Here is a 22,725-nt window from a genome sequence, read left to right on the forward strand (position 1 = left end):
GCTGAAATTTTAAAGTCTTATGCTAATCAGCAAATTTATCCTCCTGGGTAGTTCAGAGTTCTTAGAATATTACCCTCCAGTCACCCCCTTTCTGGCTTACATGCTTAAATTGTGTGGTATTTTAGTTATATCCTTTTTTCCCAAAACTTATGAATTAAATATTATTTTGTATTCAGTACTTCCTTAGATTTAGAAACAATTTTCCTTTTTTCCGAAGAATGTTCTTTGGACTTTCCTATAAATGGTCTCCGATACACTGTGAATTGTTATCGGGAATTTCTTTTATTTCATCCTAATTTTTCAAAGAAAGTTTTGCTAGTTATACAGTGCTAGGTTGATAGTTATTTTCTCTTAGAACTTTGAAGATATTCATTTTCTTCTGATTTTCTTTGTTGTCATTACGAAGGCTCTTGGCAGGCCGGGTGGGGTGGCTCACACCTGTAATCCTAGCACTTTGGGCGGCCGAGGTGGGCGGATCACCAGGTCAGGAGTTTAAGACCAGCCTGGCCAATATGGTGAAACCCCATCTCTACTAAAAAATACAAAACTTATTCAGGCATGGTGCCGTGCACCTGTAGTCCCAGCTACTCAGGAGGCTGAGGCAGGAGAATCGCTGGATCCTGGGAGGCGGAGGTTACAGTGAGCCGAGATGGCACCACTACACTCCAGCCTGGTGACAGAGCGAGACTCCATCTTAAAAAAACAAAACAAAACGACAACAAAAAAGGCTCTTGGCAGTACAAATGCTAGTCTTTTAAGGATGATTCCTCTTTTTCCTCTGGATGATTTTTTTAAAAAAGATTGTTTTGTTCTTTTATAAGTACAGTATAAGGTTTCTTTGTACAGATTTATTTTAATTTATTGTGATTGGGACATATATGAATTTCTGATCTACCTGCCATGATATCGTGTAAGTGTGCATTTCTTTTTATTTACCCTGATTGGAATATAAAGATTTATATTTGTCATCAGTTCTGGAATAGCATTATCTCTTTAAATATCGTCTCTTCTACAATCTTTTTCTTCTCATTTGAAACTCCATTTACCCATGTACTAGGCATTTTATCTTCTATCTCTTTTAATGTCTCTAACATGTATTCTATCTATGTATTTTTCCAGCTACATCCTGTGTAATGTTTTTAATTCTGTATTCTAGTTGAGTTGGAGAATATTGTGAAGGGCTCTACAGTAAACATGGCAACTATTTTGGGCTTTGTACCTATACAAAATCTTGTAACTATTTTTGACCATATAGTCTCTGTTATAACTATACAACTCTGCCATTGCTGTGCAGAAGCAGTCATGGACAATATATAAATGAATGAGTGTGGCTTGTCCCAACAAAATTATATTGACAAAAGCAGGTGATGGGCCACAGTTTGCCAACCTTTACTTCAGTTCTCTCTTCAGCTGTGACATCTACTGTTTCACCCGCTTATTGATTTTTTAATTTCAATTAACAAATTCTTTAGTCCTGGAAATTCTGATTCTTTTTGAACTCTGCTTGATTACTTCTGAATATCTTTTTCCTTTCTTGGTTTGATTCCATTTTTTGTTTCCTTAGATCTTTTATAATTATTTCATATTAGCTTTCAAATAACTGAATTTTCTATTGTTTCTGGTGACATTTTTGCCATGGTCACTTGTTTATTTTTTTTTTAATGCAACTAGCATTTTTTTGTAATAATCATTTATACTTGAGATTAATCTGTGGGAATTCTTATCAGGCCTGGGCTCAGAATGCTTCCCTCTAAAGAGGACTTGTTCTTGTTCTTCCATGATGTTAGGGAGTGCACTGTCTGTTCACTGATACTATCACCCATTCAAGGGTCCCATTTTTATGCAGGCATCTCAGGCTTAGCAGTTCCAAATTAGGTCTATGACCCAGTGATCCATTCCCTTGGACACAGCTGTAAAGCTTTCTCAGTATTGATATTTACCACCAAGGCAGCCATGTTGTTAGTATTTGCCCCTTCTCTGCTTTCATCAGATTCATTTGTTTTGTTATCCCACCCTTGGGAGAACTATTTTACTTTATTGTAAGAGCTGGACAACATTTAACATATAATTGTTGTGGCTTATGCAGTACTTAGGTGTTTCGTAGTGAATAAGGATTTGGGGAGTATCAAGTTAGTCCACCATACTGGAAGCAGAAGTCACATGAAAATTTGCATTTAAAACATTATTTGGACATCTTTATGGAGAACATCCTGGGCCCCTCCTCAAACTGCCTTCTGCTTCAGGTTTCACCTAAATAACTGCTGCTCATTCATCACATTTCAGGTTAAATATCATTTCTAAACTGAATCCTTCTCTGACATTCCAAACTAGATCAGACCTTTATACTTTTGCCCTTCTTAAATGTAATTGTATACTTACTGTCTAATTTTTATTTTGTATACATTTTCCTACTATAAACTCTATTGGGGCAGAAACCATTTCTGTTGTGCTTACATTGTATCCCATGACCTGACCAAGTGGTCCATAAATATTGATTGAGTAAATAAGTGAATGACATTGCACCATCTGTTTACAAAGTTTGTAGGTGATATATTATGGACCTTCTTAAGTAAGTTTAAAATTAAATGTTTTTAAATTAATCAACTGCAATTATTTTTATGGCACATGATAAAGGCCCTACATAACCAGCAAGATAGCATCATTTTCCATCATAGAAATTAATATAGTAAAACAGATCCCCTTTTAGTGTATAAAATTGGAAATGATTGTAACGAATGATAAACACTACAGTTGGTGAGGTTGCAGGGAAATTAATAATTTCATGCACTGCAGACCAGAGTATAAGTTGATAAGTGCTTTCTAAAAAACCAGCTTTGCAATATGTATCGAATACCCGAAAATAAGCATTTAGGCTAGCAATATACCTTTAGGAATTTATCCTAAGAAAACATTTGGATATGGGTTAAACATATACATTATAAGATTAATTAAATATTTAAGCACTATCTATGATAGCAAAAAATGGAAGAAAAATGCCTACATTTCTAAATAATGGATAATTGGATTAGTAAATTATAGCACATCCATATATTGAAATATTATTTCATTATAAATTAGAATTTTTAAATTATATTTTTAAAGTTTACCATTCATTAAAACAATCAAATTATGAATCAGAATGTATAATACATCTATATTTAGAGAAATAAATTATAATTATATTTAAAAAATAATATTTCAGTTATTTCTGGTTGGCATATTTATAGGAAATTTTCATTTTGGTCTTTATTTGTCCAAATTTCTCTTCTCACAGTATGATACATATGAAGTCCTTTAGTTACAATGTATGTTGTTTTTAAAAAATATTAGGTATAGGGCAGAGGGTGATATTTATATCAGAGAACCTCTATACCAACCTTAATTCTCTTTACTTTAAATTGCTCTTGGTATTTCTTTCTCTTGAATTCTAGAATTATGTATAGCAGTTATTTCAGTTTAGAATAGTCCAAGAAAGTTTTCTTATTTGTTTGTTTGGTCCCAGGAGAGGCCAGTTATCAAGCACGTTTTGGTCCTTGGTCTATTCATCACCACCCTAACACAAAAATGAGGTAATACGATTTTCGATCTTCATAGAGTCAGATGATTGCTTTCACCATAGTGGTATCTAGCCTTTTGTAAATAAACATCCAAGGAAATTAGAATGCAGTGCAAAATCCAGACAAGGAAGGAGGGAGTGTTTGTAAAAAGATAAGAACATATTCAGAATCTCATCCTTTAAAATATTTTCTCATAGAAAATCTGTTTCTTATATCTCAATGATCATATAAAGACACAATTTCTTCTTCTGGATATTTAAAATTAGAGGGGAAGTAAAAGGGCACTGAGTGTGTAATATGTGACCATCCAAATGATGCATCATTTGATTCAAACAATAGGAGGTAGTATAGGTTAGGAAACAAAAAAGAAGGGATTGTTGTTTTCTTCCTCATCATCTTTCGTCATTTCTTATTCTCGTGCTGTGACATCCTCTCCTCTCCATTCTGTTCACAAATGGATATTGGTGGGAAATACACGAAGTGCAAAGTGACTTTTACCTGCTGTGCTGCAGGCAGAATTGACAATTCAGAAATACCACCCTCTAGGTGTCTCTCCCCTTCTCACTTTCCCTAGAGGAAGCTAAGATGTCATGCATTCCTCATAGCAGAGGCAGGTGAAAAGAAGCCTGTAAGAAACTCAAAAGCACCACGAACTTTGTCATTTGCCCACGCATTGCTTGTGAAATAATCTTTTACAACAAACCACCAGATTTCCAGGACAAACTTACCTGATGAGTTGGAGATGGGGTGGGGGAACATTTAAAATAAATTTAACCATATTAATTTAATTTAATGTCTCATTAATTTAACTATACTTCGCTATACAGTGTTAACCCTGGTGTCTTTATTCAACCCACAAGCTTGCTAAGCACTGTATACCAGGCAATATGCAGAGTCCTAGAGATTATAAAGCCTGGGGATTATAAATACATTGATCCCTCACATATCTAGAAGCTGTCCAGGTGATAAAAGTGATTGAACAAAGTAACTCTAGAAGATGGTATAGTTTTCATTAAGTAATAGAATGGATGCTCATCAGCACTAAATAATGAATTTTAAGTAGGAATGTGGGCAGATATGACTACATAATTTTGGAAGTGCTATTTAAACAAAGTTAAACAGATTTCTTTACTATCAGGCTTCTCAGACCCCTTCATATGCTGTGATTGTCCTGTGAACCTCTAAAAGGGTTGTGTAATTTGCATTGTTTACAAAATATTTGGGCATCCCTGAAGGTCATTGTTCCTTACAATGTGTTTTGGAAAATGTTGAAAGCCATTAATTCATCTTTACTCAAATTTACTCCAAAGGAATGGATATTTAACATGTCAAAATTAGTTTTTATTGGTGTTACAAGTCTCTGAAATTTTTTATTATATTGGAAAAGGGAACTATAAAATGTGTGAATACAAACTGTTCAAACAAGGGAAGTAAAGCAGTAAGTTTGCACAGATCTGAATATTTAAGCAGATTTCCTCATTGATATTTTCTCTTCTGCTCAAATGCCTGATTCTGCTGCCCAGTTTTGTACTCTTTTTCTTAGATATTTCTTACCCTATAGTGTAGTTGTTCTTTACCTTTATAGAAACTAAATTTTTAATTTGTTTTACCTCAGAAACCATCAGAAATAATAGAAAATGGATTAGGATGAGTAATGCTGTTTACTCCTCTCATTCCTGACTTTTTCTTTAAAAATATCTTTTTCAATTTGGAGCTCATGTCACACTTGTTACAGGAGGAATTGATAATCAGGATGTTCAATACATATAAAAGAGTTTTTGCATTTGTTTTAGAATGCAGTAATCTGCCAGACTGATGAACTAAGCAAGTTACAAAATTGCTTAGTTCATGGAGAAATTTAAGTAAGTATGTATGTAGAGGCCTTTTCAACTATTTTTTAGATGAATCTACCTTTCAAAAAGTATTGTCTGTGTTTGTGTACACACATTTGTATGCAGCTTGCAGGGGGATGTACGTGTGTGTGATGGCTTCTCTGAAAACAGAATGTGACCCACAGGAATATGTTAAGATCAGGCCTCAGTGGCAGAAGGTTCTGTTGTACAAATTCTGTTTTTTAAGAATCTTTGAGGTAAATTAGCACACAACTGCATTTGGTGTTCAGTTGCTTATTGTTTAAGACCAGATAGAAGTTTTATGTCATAACTTGTTTGACTTTATCTGTAATTAAAAGAAGTGTATCTATTTTCATCTGTGTTTTATAATTTGTTCATATCTTAAGCCTTTTTCACAGAGCACCCTATTTTTATTGAAATCATGTAACTTCAATAACTACAGGCCCCAGAAAAAAATGAGAATAGTAAATCTTCATACATAAGACTACCCTTTCTTCTCATCAGAACCACTTTAATATTTAATTATCATCATAGACTTAAGTCCTACTTAACATTCGAATGAGAAAATTTGTCTTTTATGTTACAATTTTAAATAACCACATTTTAACAGACTATCGATGTCAAAGCGGCATGATTATGTTTACTTATATCTAAGGAGAAAAATTCTATTCTTAAGATTTAAAGTAAATTATTTTACTATTAATTAAAGTAGAATTAAACACCGAAGATTTTCTGCTAAGTGTTAATACATACTAACTTTAATTAGAGATCTTTTTACCCAGTGCACTTAACTACAGTTCCCACTTCTGTTTGCTTTTCACGAAATGTTCTATTTTAGCAACTATCACATAATAAAAATGTTACAAGCTGAGCATGGTGGCTCTCCCCTGAAATCCCAGCACTTTGGGAGGCTGAGGGGGGGGTGGATCCCCTGAGGCCAGGAGTTCGAGACCAGCCTGGCCAACTTGAAACCTCATCTCTGCTAAAAATATACAAAATTAGCCAGGCGTGGTGGCGCGCACCTGTAATCCCAACTACTTGGGAGGCTGAGGCAGGAGAATCGCTTGAACCTGTGAGGCGGAGGTTGCAGTGAGCTGAAATTGCACCACTGCACTCCAGCCTGGGTGACAGAGGGAAACTCCATCTCAAAAATAAAAAATAAAATAAAAATGTTCCAATAATTTATACCCTGTTCTAATAAGTAGTAATAATAATTTGTCATATTACTAATTCATGAATTCTTATAATGTTAAGTAATTTTTTATATTGCATATATCACTCATTCATTTCCTCAGCATGTATGTGTTAAATATCAACAATATGCCAGCTGGTATTCTGGCACTAGAGATACATCACAAAGGAAGCAGACAGTAACCAAATAGATAAATGTATCATGTTAGGTGTCAGCCATATGTACAGTGGCCATCAATAAAACATATTGAGAAAAAGGTCTATGGGAATGGGAAACACACCTTCATATAGGATGGTTGGAGATAACCTCACTAATCGCGAGTCATGTAAGTAGATACCAGAAGAAAGTGAGCAAGCAAGCCAGGTGTGCATGTGTGCATATATAATTTTGTGTACACGTAGAGAAAGCGCTCTCAGGCAGAAGCAGCAGCACTTGCAAAGGCCTTGAGGCTGGAGCTTGCTTCCTGTGTTTAAAGACTAACTAGGAGGCCAGCATGGCTTGAGTGGAGGGGAACAGGGCAAGTAAGGGGGTAGATAAGGTCAGATTGTGGGAAGCGGGGCTAATAGACCATTATAAAGGCTTTGACTTTTACCTTGTGTGCTACCATTACAACATTTGAGTCAAGGAGTACTGTAAAAATGACTCATGCTTGAAGAGGCTCAGAGTAGTGTGTGGCCAGTTCTCTGACAAAGAAAGCGCTGGAGGAGAAAGACCAAGAGGCTGCCTACATACTCAGGGATAAGCTGATGGTGGCTGGGGTCAGTGGATCAGTGGTGGATATGGTGAAGGAAGGTCAGGTTCTGGGTGTGTTTTGAAGGTAGAGCTGGCAGGAATGAATTTATAAACTGAGCTTATATGAACGATAATTTTTAAATCTCGAATACTCTTAGTCTACTAAACAAACATTCATAAAATTTAACTGGTTTAAATTTCTCTCAAGGCTTTTGTAAAAACATACTTTAGAATGTATGAAAGAGCAAGGTTTAGGACTTCCTTTCTTAGGGTCTTCTTTAACTAACTTGCTGATTCAATGGTAAGTGTTATATTTTCAATGTCATTGGTTTTTAAAGTCTCCACCTTAGACAAGTCAGATAGAAAATGTCTAATGTAAGGATATTCAAAATAGTCCATTATTGCTTTTCAAATGTAATTTTCATGGTTTAATTGGTTTTCTATTGCTCCTTATTATTTTCTGTCAAAATATAGCAGAAAGAGAGGAAGGATAAGAGCAAGAGCATTGTCCTCGGAGGGCAAGAGACCTAGGTTCAAGTCCAGGCTCCTGCGTTTGTCAGCGGTGTGACCTTGGAGAATTAACCTAACCTCCCTGAGCCTCAGCAGCCTTCTCTTTTGGAAAGGAGACAGGATTGCTGTGGGCTTTATGTGTTATTCTACACATAAAATAGCCAGTACAAATTACCAGACATGGATTTAAAATTCTATAAGTGCTCATCATTATGTTTGTTTTAATAATTACAATGACAAGATGTTGATGATATGGAAAGTATTTGCATTTGTCAGGAAGAATTATTGTAGGAGGAAATGTTACCTTTAGAGTTGACTACTGCAAAGTTACCATTTATTACCCATAATTTAGATATAGAAGGCTGCTTCATATTCCTAATATTCAGTACTTAATCTTGTATATATACTAAAATAAGGATGTGTAAACAAAGGCAAGTCCAAATTGCTAAACGTGGAATTTAACCTGTCAGATTTGTACCTAATTTAGTGACAAACTCAGTAAAATGGTGGTCCTTCACTCTATATAACATTCTTTTCTTAGTGAAGGTTGACACAAGTAAGCTTCCCCTGACTTACCTTTCTCACTTGTCATCACCTGACCCCCTGGCTCCATTCTGTCAAGCAGGCAGTGTGCCACAGTGAAGTCTAATATGATGGGACAACTTACACTATCACTGTGGATGACTATCTCATTTGACAGTTGAACCAAATAGAAACGTTTACTCATATTTAACTATGTAGCGCCTGTCAGGTAGCTAAGCCAAAAGATTATGTCAAATCAGCAGAATAATAAAGATAAGTTATTTGCTCTTTTTATCAATTTGCATAGGCATATTCAGTGAAATAATCACCTGTAACATTATGGTATGAGTTTTTATTGTTGTCTACATAATAATGTAATTTAGGTATAGTTTTTGTCTGAATACCCAAATTCCCAATTAATGATTTAAACAGAATTTCCCAGTTGAACTTTTGTGATCATTATCAATGCATAATCATTCATAGGTTAAAGTTTGTATTTTGTATTAACATTTGCTCAACAGGAATTGATTCTAAAGTAATATGTGAAAAATCCATTATTAAATAAATGTAAAACATTAGGATTCACTCATAGTTCACTGCTTTGTAATTTACGCATTAGACTTTTTCTCCTTCCTAAAAATACTTGAAAGACTAATATTTGGCCATTAATTTTTCCATAGTTAACATTCAAAATGAATTCAGATGGAATAAATGTGATTGATTTATTATTCTGCATATGAAATTAATGTTTCCCTATTTAGGAATAAAATATTGTAAGAAATGTTTTCAAAGTGTAAATTCCAGCAGCATGTGAGTCTCTGAAGTAAAAATTATGTACTCTATATTGGAAAAATATTCTCGTACTTAAATGATACTTTGATTTGACTGAAAGGTCATTATGTCAGTATAATTCAGGTATAAGTTTAAAATTAATTGCTTTCATCCTCATTGACTAGTTAACAAGCATCAAACATATGTATACACGCACATACATATGATTATATGTATATATATAAAGGAACAAATAAAAATCTTGTTAGGAAAGTTATTTTAAGCATTCATTTTTCTTTGTTTTCAATAATTCCTGTTTCTACCTATTTTATATGTAACCATTACAGTTAGTACATTGGAATGATAAATGCACAAGTCTTTGGGAATTAAAATATAATCTTTAGAGAAATAAGCTAAGCTGGGCACGGTGGCTCACACCTGTAATCCCAGCACTTTGGGAGGCCAAGGTGGGCATATCACTTTAGGTCAGGAATTCGAGACCAGCCTGACCAACAGTGTGAAACCCCGTCTCTACTAAAAATACAAAAATTTGCCAGGCATGATGGCAGGTGCCTGTAATCCCAGCTACTAGGGAGGCTGAGGCAGGAGAATTGCTTGAACCCAGGAGGCGGAGGTTACAGTGAGCCAAGATCGTGCCGTTGCACTGCAGCCTGGGCAACAAGAGCAAAACTCTGTCTCAATAAATAAATAAACAAATAAATAAACAAACTAATAAGGTAGGAAATGATTGGTGTTAATTATCAAGTGCAAAAGGCTTATTTTGTTGTTAAAATATATAAACAGGTTTTGAAGTGAATATGAGATTCATACTTTTTTTCCTCTGCATTAACAAGACAGTTAAGATTTCTGTGTTCAAGATTTTAGATGATTGCTGTACAACCGGATACCTAAATTGATACAGAATAAATTATAAATTTCTGTTATTTGATATATTTTACATTTTTAATCCTAATCTTAGTAAAATAAGATTTTTTTTCAGTCTTCATAGCTGCTTTGTAAAATTTTGATGGAACTCATGTTGCCTTCACAGGAATATTTAAACACAAAAATCTTGAAAAGAAACATAGCTTTCTTTCTTCCCTGTATATTTTAATTCTAATATTTATTTTTATTCATATGCCTATATATTTAAGCAAACAAAAAGGGCAGTGAACTTCTACATGTATCCAGAATTTTTATGTTTCCTACAACAATTAAATCTCCAGTTCTGTGTTAGCAGAATTATTATTTAGAAGAGAAGCAGTTAAGACATTTTACCTTACCTTCATTATTTTTTAATAATATCTTCATTCAGAGGATTTCACTTGGTTGGTCAAATGTTTGGTACTACTATAAAACACTTTTCACTGCCATTTTCAAGGACTAGTCATTGTTTTGGTAGATCTGGAAAATATTTATTGTAATCTTTTACCTTGAAGACTGTCTAAAAGAGAATAATTCCATTCCATTCATTCTGGGTCAAAATATAAAGCAAATGGCTGCAAATATATCCAGTAAGTTTCCACTGTAAACACAATTAGCATGTATACAGTGAACTTTTCCTTGGATTTTAAAATATATATATATATATATATAAAGGTATTGAACATATAAAAGTAAATGCTCAATCAATATAAATTATTGATTCTGATTTTTTTTTTCAGACCTGATGGAATTGGGACTGTTTCAGTGGAAGAAAAAGAAAGATTTGAGGAGATAAAAGAGAGACTCTCTTCCCTTTTAGAAAATCAGATAAGCCATTTCAGGTATATATATTTTATTCATTAATATAAATATTTCTTTTCATACTTCACTCAACCCTTACTGCCCCCACAAATTGTTTTTTGTATCATTCTGCTAGTGCTCAAGATCATCAGTAGCCTTCCATTGCCTGCAGGGGAAGATCCACACTCTTCAGTCTGTAGTCTGCTTCTCAGCGTATCATTCAGTCTCCTGTACTTATTTAGGTTAGCCATTCCCCCTCCAATATCCATTGCACCTCTTACTTGCCTTTTGCATTTCTCATTCTTGCATAGTCTCTTCCCCCAGCTCTGGTGACTGTTTCTCCTGCTCTCTGTGTTACCAGATAAGGAGCCCTCAAGTCTCACCTCCACAGTGGAGCCTTTCTCAATTATTCCAGCAAAGAGTATTCTGAAGTCTTTGAGCATTTATTGTCTGTACTATTTTCTTGTCACTTATAACCCACATAGCTTTAAAGTCATTAGTTATCTTTTTATTTACATTCTGTGAGAACACAGGTCACAGCACCTAGCACCATTCCTTGCTCAAAAACTTAGCTATCAGCCTGTATCAGAGGCTGTATCAGCCTGTATCAGAGGCTCATGCCTGTAATCCCAACACTTTGGGAGGCCTTGTGGGGTGGATCACTTGAGACCAGGAGTTCAAGACCAGACAGGGCAAAATGGTGAAACCCCATCTCTATAAAAAACACAAAACTTAACCAGCCAGACATAGTGGTGCATGTCTATAGTCTCAGCTGCTCAGGAGGCAGAGGTGGGAGGATCACCTGATTCTGGGGAGGTTGAGGCTGCAGTGAGCTGTGATCACACCACTGCACTCCAGCCTGGACGAGAGCATTGAGACCTTGTCTCAAAAAAAAAAAAAAAAAAAGCCACCAATACTAAGAAACATTTCAAACATTTACAGAGTAAAAGATAAATACCTTGATAATATTTCTTTTCTCCTGGTTATAGTTAATTCAACAGACCTTAATGATTAAAAACAGAAATATGCCAATATATTTTCTTTCTCTCTCTTATTAGGCCTATAAAATGTCATCACATAAAGTATTGTGTCTTCTAACCTGTCTGCCATGTTGCATGCATGTGATTTGGAACCATTTCATGTGCACTTATTTAAAAAATAAACTTAGTGAATATGCTCGCAAAAATATTTTATTTAACCATATGAATGCTGTGTGACTATGCTGAGACTCTGTTTCCTTATCTTCTTATTCTTCCTGATACCTTATTGCCTCATTATTATTCCTTTTTGTTATGTTTTCTGATAATATAAAGGTCTTAGACTCTGTGATTTTTTTAAATGATATTGAAAGGAGAAAATCTTATAGTGTATACTATGAATCTGTTCCCCTACATTAGTGATTTTTCAACTGGGGCTGGCAGCACTACCTTAGGGTAAGTGAATGAGGTACGATTTTCATTGTCACGATAACCAGGGGTAGGGACAGTCATTTAGTGCTGGTTTAAAAGTGCAGTACATGAGACAGTCCCACACTGGAGAATTATTCTGCTCAAAAGGCCAGTAAATTTACATTAGGAAACACTGTTGTAGATAACATAGCTCAATTCAACTTACAGAGTTAAGATTGAAGTCTCTGCCTGAAATGATTTTTGAGTTTATAAACAAAAGGAAGACATAAAAAATTCTTTTGCATTTGTAGAGATGTGTTTCTGCATTTGCTGTTGTTGAAAGCATTGCGTTAGCCAGGTGCGGTGGCTCACACCTATAATCCCAGCACTTTAGGAGGGAAGGTTGCTTGAGCCCAGGAGTCCAAGACCAGCCTAGGCAATGTAGCGAGACCCCATCTCCACAAAAAAGAAAAACAAAAAAATTACCTGGGTGTGGTGGTGTGTGCCTGTGGTCCCAGTTATTCCAGAGGGTGATGTGGGAGGATCACTTGAGCCTGGGAGGTGAGTGCTACAGTGAGCTCTGATTACACCACTGCACTCCAGCTTGGGTGACAAGACTCTGTCTCAAAAAAAAACAAAAACAAAACAACCAAAAACAAACAAACAAAGTGTTGTCTCTTAGGTTGTATAGAATCCTTTAAATGTATTTTATATATCTTTCAATGAAAATCAGTGTAATTTCCCTCTTTTTTGCTACCGTTGAGACCCAGCCATCATTCATTTAGATATCTATATTAGTAACTAAATAAGTCCCCATTATTATATCAATGATTTCAACTGCAAGCAATAGAAATTCTACCTCAAACTGTTTTAAACAATAAATAAATTTGTATGCTCACTTGCCTGCAGGTCTCAAGCAGGCAAACTTTAAGACTAGCTTTATTCAGTAGCCACAGCTCTCTTTCTTTGTGATTCTCACAGTGCTGTTCTCTTTCATGGGATAGCTTCATCCCCAGACTGGTAGTAAGATAACATTATTTTTTTTTTTTTTTTCTTTATCTCACACCTTAGCCATTAAGCCTGCAGAATTTCTTGGCCTCACATTCATACATGCCAGTGCCCAAAGGAAGTCATAGAAGCTGTATTTTTCTGTAGTTTTCTCTTAAGATCATAAAAAGTTTCCTTAGAAGATCTAGGAAACTATTTTTTTATATCTCATGAGCCTGGTTTTGAATCAAAACCAGCAGCCAGAGAAATTCTGTGCACTGGATGCCTCAATCAGTCACTGACATTGACATGGGATTGCTATATCGAGTTAGAGTAATCAGAGCCACTCACCAGGGGACTTCAATCCCCCACACTACCACCCAAAAACTACAACTACATAATAATGGACAGCGCTGTCCACGTCATTCATTGTATTCATTTTGTATTAGTATCATTTTAGTTTCCTGTCCTCTCTTAAAGTTTTGTTTCTCTATTTCTCTTATACGCACATCATCTTTGGATAATTTCTCTAAATATGTACTTTACAATCCTGATATGGTTTGGTTCTGTGTCCCCACCCAAATCTCACCTTGAATTGTAATAATCCCCAAGTGTCAAAGGCGGGACCAGGTGGAGGTGATTGGATCGTGGGAGAGGTTTCCCCCATGCTGTTCTCATGATAATAAGCGAGTCTCAGGAGAACTGATGGTTTTATAAGTACATTTCATGAATTTTCAGAAACTTAACGATTAAAAAAACCCTAAAATCTTCCAGAAAGAGAAACCAGATTTTATACAATGAGTTAGAATGACTTCTCAACATTGATTTATTCTACAAATATTTATTGAGTTCCTACTATGTGTTAGACAGTGAACGAAACTTTAAAAGATCCTTTTCTTCAACTTTCATTTTGATGTGAGGAGCAGTACTGGTATCTGGAAAACAGTAACTTCATAATTCTGAGAAACTATCATTTCCAACCTAGAATTCTGTACCAGCAATAGTTTCTATTAACAGTGATGGTAGAATAATGATATTTTTAGACATGCACTAAAAAGAAATGTTCCTTTTATATTCCCTCTGGTGAATTGTAGAATTTACCAAAACCAGGGGGAAATAAAGAGGATCTAAAATCCCTGAAACTGGCTGGGTGCGGTGGCTCACACCTGTAATCCCAACACTTTGGGAGGCTGAGGTGGGTGGCTTATTTGAGGTCAGGAGTTTGAGACCAGCCTGGCTAACATGGTAAAACCCTGTTTCTGCTAAAAATACAAAATTAGCTGGTCATGGTGGTGAGTGCCTATATTCCCAGTTACTTGGGAGGCTGAGGCATGAGAATTACTTGAACCTAGGAGGCAGAGGCTGCAGTGAGCCGAGATCACGTGACTGCACTCCAGCCTGGGTGATGGAGTGACACTGTGTCTCAAAAAAAAAAAAAAAAAAAAAAAAAAAATCCCTGAAACAAGAAATCAGCATGGGAGAGAGAAAGGAATCACTAGAGTGATGGTTAACTGAGACCCTCAAAGTGCCAGTTGATTTTAGAGAGCAATCAATGCTGACTGGAGCATGTCAGAAAAGGCTTCAACGTAGATTAAATTGATAAAACGTATTTTGACATATTGAGACATTTACCCACTTGGAATAGAGCTTGGATTTGTATTAATTAGATTGTGTACTAGTTTTACTAGAATTTGGAATTGTATTCGATTAAGTATATAAAGAGAGAACATCAAAAATAAATAGAAGTATGAATTATGAACAAACTATTGAGCAAAGCACAGAAAGTAATCATAGAAAATACTGTGTCTCAGTTGTCTAGGACATTCTCATAACTAATGTAATGTAGATACTGAATTTAGATCTAACCCCTGAAAAATGATGTAACTATATTAGAAGTAAGGAAGGGACGGAAATTTTGTTTATAATGGGGGAATGTGGTCAAAATAAAAAAAAGAGCTACTTATGTCCAAGATGGAGCAGTGGGGGATTATATTTACCCTCTCACCCGAAACAATTTTAAAAGGCCCCAAAAATGGGAAAAAATATTTTCAAGACATTAAACATAAAGCAATGAAAGTGATTCCTGAGAATTGGAAAAGAAATGAAGTAAGCCCTTTAGTTGTACCTGCTTACTGCCAGAAGAGCATTTCCAGGCAATGATCCAGAAAGGAGGAACCTAAGTAGAGCCTAGTGGACTCTCTGACTTGAAGAGGCAGAGCTGGAATTCCAGGGAGGCCAAGGTAGCCAGAGATTTCAGGCCAGAGTTCTAAAGGAGAGAGAGGAGAGAGCTACAGGTATTTGCAAATGATTCCCTGGAGTCTCCGGTTAAGTATTGATCATTCCATATATGTGAGCAAACAATCCAAGGTCTGACAAAGAACCACAGGAAAGGATTATGGGGGAAAATCTCCAATGCTAACACACAAGATCAGGGGTAGTTCTAGTTTTCATTACCCAGAGTGGAAAACCAGCTCATGGGCATCTGTAGAGTACTATAGAGTACTCATTAGGTTTTGCTTCGGCCATGGGAAAAAAATTAGCCCTACAATAAACACAACTCTGATATCACCTAATGGGGATTAAAATCAACATTCAAATGAGTCAAACTGTTTCCAGGTAATTTAAGTGCATTCTTGAATACAGAGATCAAGCATATTTAAAGGAATACAAAAATATCTAGACATCAACAAGATAAAACTCACTATGTCCAGCATCTAGTCAAAAATTTTTAAGTATATAGAAAAATAGTAAAATATGATCAATGAAGAGGATTAAAAAGCCAACCAAGCAAAACTGAGAAGACACAAAATATAGAATTAGTAAATAAAGGTATTAGAAGGACTATTATTAATATACATTGTATACAACCAGTTAAGGGCATGTATGGTAAACCTACGGCTAACATACTTAATGGTAAAAGACTGAATGTTTTCTGCCTAAAATCAAAAACAAGGCAAGGATGTCTGCTGTCACTTCTTCTGTTCAAAATTGTACCAAATGATCTAGCCAGTGCATGGATTCTGAAAAAAAATGGATTTTTTAAAGTCATCCAAATTGGAAAGAAAGAAGCAAAACTATCTTTATTTGCAGGTAACATGATTATCTGAGTAGAAAATCTTATGGAATCTAAAAAATTCTACTATAATATTTAAGTTGGAGAATCCTAGATAATTTTTTTTTTGAGACAGGGTCTTACTCTGTTACCCTCTCAGGGATGGACAGTGGTGTGGTCACTGCTCACTGCAGCCTCAACCTCCCAGGCTCAAGCTATCCTCCCACCTCAGCATCCCAAGTAGCTGGGACCAGAGGCACGTGCCACCATGCACAGATTGTATTTTCTTTTACAGAGATAGGATCTCCCTATGTTGCCCAAGTCTACTCTTAAATTCTTGGGCTCAAGAGATCCTCCTGCCTGGACCTCCCAAAATACTGGGATTACAGGCATAAGCCACCACACCCTGTGATAAATATATAAATATTAATTTATTTCTACATACTGGCAACAATCAAATTGAAATTAATATCATTTAAAATAGCAACAAAAAATATGAAATACTTTGGGATCAACCTGATGAAAGATGTGTAAAACCTGTACACTGAATAGTATAAAGTGTTGCTGAGAAAAATTAAAGAAAACCTAAACAGAGGGAGAGATACTGTACTCATGGCTCGGAAGACTCAATATTGTTGTCAGTTCTCTCTATGTTGACCTATTTCAGTCAAAATTCCAGCATGATTGGTTTTTAGAAATTAACCTGATAATAGAGTTTACATGTAAATGCAAAGAATTTACCATAGCAAAAATAACTTTTAAAAAGGACAACGTCGGATTCTTAACATTGATTTCAAAATTTATAATGCTGCAGTAATCAAGATAGTATGCTATTGAAAGTCCAGAAGTAGACTCACACACATACATGGTCTGTTGATTTTCAGTGAATGTGCAAGGGCAATTTGCAAAGTATACTTTTTTCCGACAGATGGTACTGGAACTATTGGATATTCAAATGCAAACTACTGACCTCAATTCATACCTCACCCATAATATAAAAGTTAACTCAAAATAGGTAGACCTAGAAAACTTGGGAGAAAAATCTGTGTCTTAGGGCTAGGCAAAGATTCTTAAATAAAATACAAAAATCATAATTCATAAATGGAAAAAAATGTTACCTTGAACTTTCTCAAAATTGAGAACTTTCGGTCTTCCAAAGACATTGTTAGAATAAAAAGTTAAGTCACAGAATAGGAGAAAATATTTAGACAATGCACATCTCACAGTAAACTTTTATTCAGAATATATAAAATTTTAAAAGTTTAATTATAAAATATTAACCCAATTTAAAAAATTGTTTTAACAGATACTTCACCAAAGGAATATTATAGCAAAAAGGCATATAGAAAGATGCTCAGCCTCATTATTCAATAGGGAATTGCAATTTGAAACCACAGTTAGGTACCACTAGTTAAATTCAAAACAAAACAAAAACTGAACATAACAAGTGTTGGCACAGTTGTGGAGAAACTGGAACTCTTATATGCTGTTGATAGGAATATAAAATGCTACAACCCACTTTGGAAAATAATTTGGCAGATTCTTAAAAATTTAAACATTTATCATATGACCCAGCCATTCCATTCCTAGGTATTTTCCCAAGAGAAATGGAAGCATGTGTCCATACAAAGACTTATATGATTGCTCATACCAACATTATTCATAGTAGCCAAACTCTGAAAGCCAAATGACCATCAGCAAGCAACAGATACCCAGTGTATGCCATGCAATGGAATACTACCCACCAATAAAAAGGAATGAACTCTTGATATATACAACAGCATGAATAAATATCAAGATAACTATGCTAAGTGAAAGAAATCAGACCCACAAAAGTAAATACTGTACATTTCCTCTTACTTAAAATTCTAGACATACAAACTAATCAAAATTATAGCAAGGAAATGAGTAGTTGCCTGTGGTCTGGGGGGAAGACTTGCAGGCCATGAATTAACTTGATTATAGTCACAAGTATATACATATGTCAAAACTTAACCAAACTGTCTATTTTAAATATGTGCAGTTCCTGAAACAAATGAAAGCTACATACTTCTCTTCCATAGTGGAAAGTTAGTAGGACAATATTTAAAATTGAAAAATCAAGAAATAAAAATATTAATGTATAATTAAAGGATATAAAGTTTAAATACCAAAAGAATTAGCTAAAAGTTGACAGCATTTTTTTAAAAATAGAAAGCAGAAACTGGAACTGACATAAAGGATTTCTGGTTTTCATTTTAAAAAAAAAGTCAGATAAAAAAGTTTCCTCTTTAAAGTATGTGTATATATCACTTAGGTAAAAAATAATAATAATAATACTGTATTTAAAAATAGGTAGGGAACAAAAAGGGCTTAATTGTAAGACAAATCTGTGCTGGTTTATTTTTCTGTGCAATTAATTTGCCATAATGGGAATAAGGTTGACTTCAGTTTATTCATGTTAAGTATATAATGTGGCTGAATTTTATTTGATGAATGAGTGTTTTCCACTTTGCTTTGCTGTTATAGAGCTGCCAGAGTGGTAAAAACCCAAAATATTTAGCCTGAAAAGCAGAACAAAATACTTCTCTTCTTTTAAAACTTGTTTTGTAAAGATTAATTAAGCCTCTATGTAGTTATTTTCTGTACTTTATTGATTCCGGATTACTTGTACTCTGTAAATGCGTTGAATTATTTACACATCATGGGCAGCTAATGCTAATTTAGAACATACCCAGTGGGACCTCAGAGCCCTGAAATGCTAAATGTAATCTGGGGATCAGTAACATTCCATTCATAAAATGTGTCACCCACAGGTTAATGGAAATAAACAATAGGGAAGACAATGGATGGATTATGCAAATACACTGAAAAGATTAAGCAGGGGGAGGGGACTACAAGAACCCAATTTGTGTTTTATTTAAACGTGGATTAAGGTTTATAGTATACAAAATGATTAAAGGTACTTTGCTAATTTGCTAATGCTCTTAAAAGCACCACTGCACAGAAGAAACTATCAAAATAAATTGGTTATGGCTTTTTTTGTGCGTGTGGGTGGAGAGTAGCAGAGTACATAGCGGCAAGATTAAGAAAGGACATTTTTAGCAGTAAATAAAATGATAAATGCGATATGCAGTTTAAAAAAAAAAAGAGTGACTAGATTTTTATAACATTTATTTGCATCTGTGTGAGACTAATGAAAGTTTCACGAATGTAAAATCCAATCCTAATATAAATTAAACTGCTGTTTTGTTTTAAAAAGGAGAAATCAATCTCTTCTTTAAAAAATAGTTCTATAAAACAAGTTAAACTTAACATATGTGCTTTTGGGGAAAATATGTTTAAATTATGGCATGAAAAATATAATTTTATTATTAGTTATATCTGAGAAAATATGTCCACTGAATGCCTGAATTATGCAAAAGGACATAGAGATACGTAAACTTCTTTGCAAGTTATTAGTTTGCAGATTTCTAAGTCAGAGCAAGGTGCCATCCTAAGGACAGCTCAGCTGCCTGTAGCACTTGATCCTGCGGTGGGAACTGTAGTCCTAGGAGGAGGTGCTTTTTTGAATCTGGTTCAACAAAGCAAGGAGCTCCAAAAAGATGAAATGGCCCTGATGTTCAGTATTGTTTAAGTGGAAATTGACCTGAAGCAGGACCCCCCTGGTAAAGAGCGATAAACCTGTTATCATCATGTAACCATGAAAATCTGAGTAGCCCACTCACTCTCCAGCCTTGTCTGACACTGATTTCAGAACATCCCCATGACCTGTCCTCCATTTGTTGGTGTGCAGTAGGAATATGTAGGACTAGAAATATTTGGGACAAATGACTATAGACAAAAGAACTGCAGAGGGTTTATGTGTATTGTATGGGGAGGTGGAAAAGCTAGACATCATGGTAGACAGGCCAATGTCAGCAAAGGAAAGAGCTGGAATCTTGCTGTGGTATATGTGGCCACCCTAAACCACACATAGCCATAGGAGGAAATGGGGGAACTTATTTCATTTTCTCTTAGAACTTGGATGACAATTCTTAAACAAGAAATTATTGCAGAATGCATATTATTGCTTTACTCATGACCCTTGAGGTTCTTTTATTTACTGTATTCTTTTAAAACATGTATCCTCAAAATGTTTAGAACCTTTTTCATCATATCTTATACCTTTATTGTTTAAGTCATTGAAATCCTAGGGTTAGGTAAACTTTTAACGGTTAAAATTTCCCTGGATGAGTTGATGCTATAATATTTTTAGTTTGTTTCATGGTTCTTCATTAATGCCAAGTAATACAAACAGGAATTATTTAGCAGTCTTGGGTATTAAATGTTTGACTCTTTTGTTCTTTCTTTTGTTTTTAAAGATACTGTTTTCCCTTTGGACGACCTGAAGGTGCTCTAAAAGCTACACTTTCATTACTTGAAAGGGTATGTTTGAACATTACTCTGTAAATACTGTTTGCTTTCTCAGGACTGTGTATTTTAGTTATTGAACTAGGGAGACAGACCCCATTATACTGTCTACTGATTCCATCACATTTCATAAGTTTCTCAACTTTTCTTACTACATTCAGACTCTGTCTACAGCACTTCATTCTCCCTGAAGCCTTTCTGAAGCCTCACGCTGCCATCCTATACTCATATTATGGCATCTTTTTGATAGTATTCATTTTTCCTACCTCTTTATTTCCCTCATGAGATGCTTTTTTTTTTCAGTTAAGAATAGCTGTTTTTGCTTTTTCAGACTTTACAATTGTCTTTTATCGTCCTCCAACTTTATTTGTACTTCTACCTGTCATAGTCCTCATGCCAACAAGTTTATCATTTACCATTCACAAATATATCATTTCATTCATTCAGTATTCATCTCAGAATTTATTTCAGTTACTCCAGTGTGTGTGTTACCTTAAATGAATTCACATATTATAGAAATGTGTTTCTCCCCCACAAAATAACCAGCAAACAAGATTTTTAATCCAGGCGAAAAAAATCATTTTTTAAGGAAAATATATTCTCTATTCCTATTTTTATGACAGTTGAAGTTTCAAAGGGCAGTATTTTTCATCTGTCTATAAATTTATTTATATACTTGTTAGATGCTAACAGTTAAATAATGTGGCCAACTCCTATTTCTTACCAGAATTAAAACAAATTTCTAGATTCATCTTTAGCTCATAATTTGATTATTATAATCCTTATTTATTGACTTCTAACACTTGATCTTGTCCGTTTTCTGTCGAATTAATTGTAGATACTATATTGTTTATTAGCATCTTTATTAAAAAGCAAAGAGAGAAGACATTGTTCCGATATTACATCTCCATTTCAGTGATTTAAGAACTTGGGAGATGAGGACTAGAACTGATGATTAAAATGAGATCTTAGGATTACAGATTGATTTTATTTTTATATCCCTGTCTTATGCCTGATTATTGTGGATTGTGTGATAGAAATATGATTGTTGTAATTATGTTTTATTAAAATTTTTGTAATACTGAAAGCTGCACATAACTCAGATTTTTCAAAGTATTCATGTCATTCTATTCATTAAGGTATTATGAGTAAAATAAAATCCTTAAGGATTGCTTTATTTTTTGGAACAACATCCCATCGTAGGTACCTAATACAGCTTTTCCATGTCTGGGTTTCCATGGCAGAGCCTCCTTTCTCCCCACCAGTAGGGAAGACTTAGTAATAGCAGGATGCCCTCATGCCCTGCATTGACAGGTGGCAGGATGAACAGGGACCTTTATTCCAGTTATAGTCACTAATCACATCTCCTGCTGAATTGAGACAGAAATGTTAAGGGTCATTTCTTCATTTTTATGTCTCTTACTGACATAGAAAAGTCAAAAATATGCATATGAATTATTGAAACCTATGATACCTTGGAAGAACATGGAATGTAGCATGAAATCGAGGTTGACATCTCCCTTTTTGCATTTGCCAGCCCTTTACCTGTACTTTGCCAGAAAGTAAGTTTCTGGTTCCCAGATAATATGAAATATTACCTGGGAGACATATACATTCTAATTTTAGCAGTCATTTTTGTTATGTAGAGTTTGTCACCATGGGAAGTATAATAGTAACGTTTGTGGTTCCGCATATGAAAAAAATTAATCTTAAAGTTTAGTAATAATCACATTTAATGGTGCATGTCTATTTTTTACTATGCACAAAGGGATTTTTCTGTCTGCCAAGTCTAATGTGCAGTGCTAATTAAAGTGCTAAATATTTGTCAAAATTATTGAATTTGATAGAGAAAGATTTTTTTAATCATAAAGTTTGCTATTTTCAAAAAAGAAAACCTTGCCTAACAAAATCTTTAAAATGTCGTCAGTGAGTAGCCTTTAAAAAATGTTGTCAAAGGTCACTGATACTTGGATGATTAAATAAATCAGGGATGACAAAATCCTTAGTGCTGAGGCTGACTTAAAAGAGAATTAAATAATACAGC

The 22,725-nt window shown here is 34.8% G+C and overlaps 1 protein-coding gene across 16 annotated transcripts in view; it reads left to right on the forward strand.

Annotated features, from left to right (window-relative positions):
* CADPS2 (calcium dependent secretion activator 2) overlaps positions 1-22,725 on the forward strand; it is a 439,469-nt gene that overhangs the window by 294,989 nt on the left and 121,755 nt on the right. For all 16 annotated transcript variants that reach the window (XM_031665933.1, XM_031665918.1, XM_031665925.1 and 13 more), the window contains 2 exons: positions 10,802-10,903; positions 20,633-20,696. In XM_031665933.1, the coding sequence (XP_031521793.1) occupies positions 10,802-10,903; positions 20,633-20,696 (166 nt within the window). The remainder of the gene's footprint in view (positions 1-10,801; positions 10,904-20,632; positions 20,697-22,725) is intronic.

Source organism: Papio anubis, chromosome 4, assembly GCF_008728515.1.
Source record: "Papio anubis isolate 15944 chromosome 4, Panubis1.0, whole genome shotgun sequence".
Classification (NCBI taxonomy): Eukaryota; Metazoa; Chordata; class Mammalia; order Primates; family Cercopithecidae; genus Papio; species Papio anubis.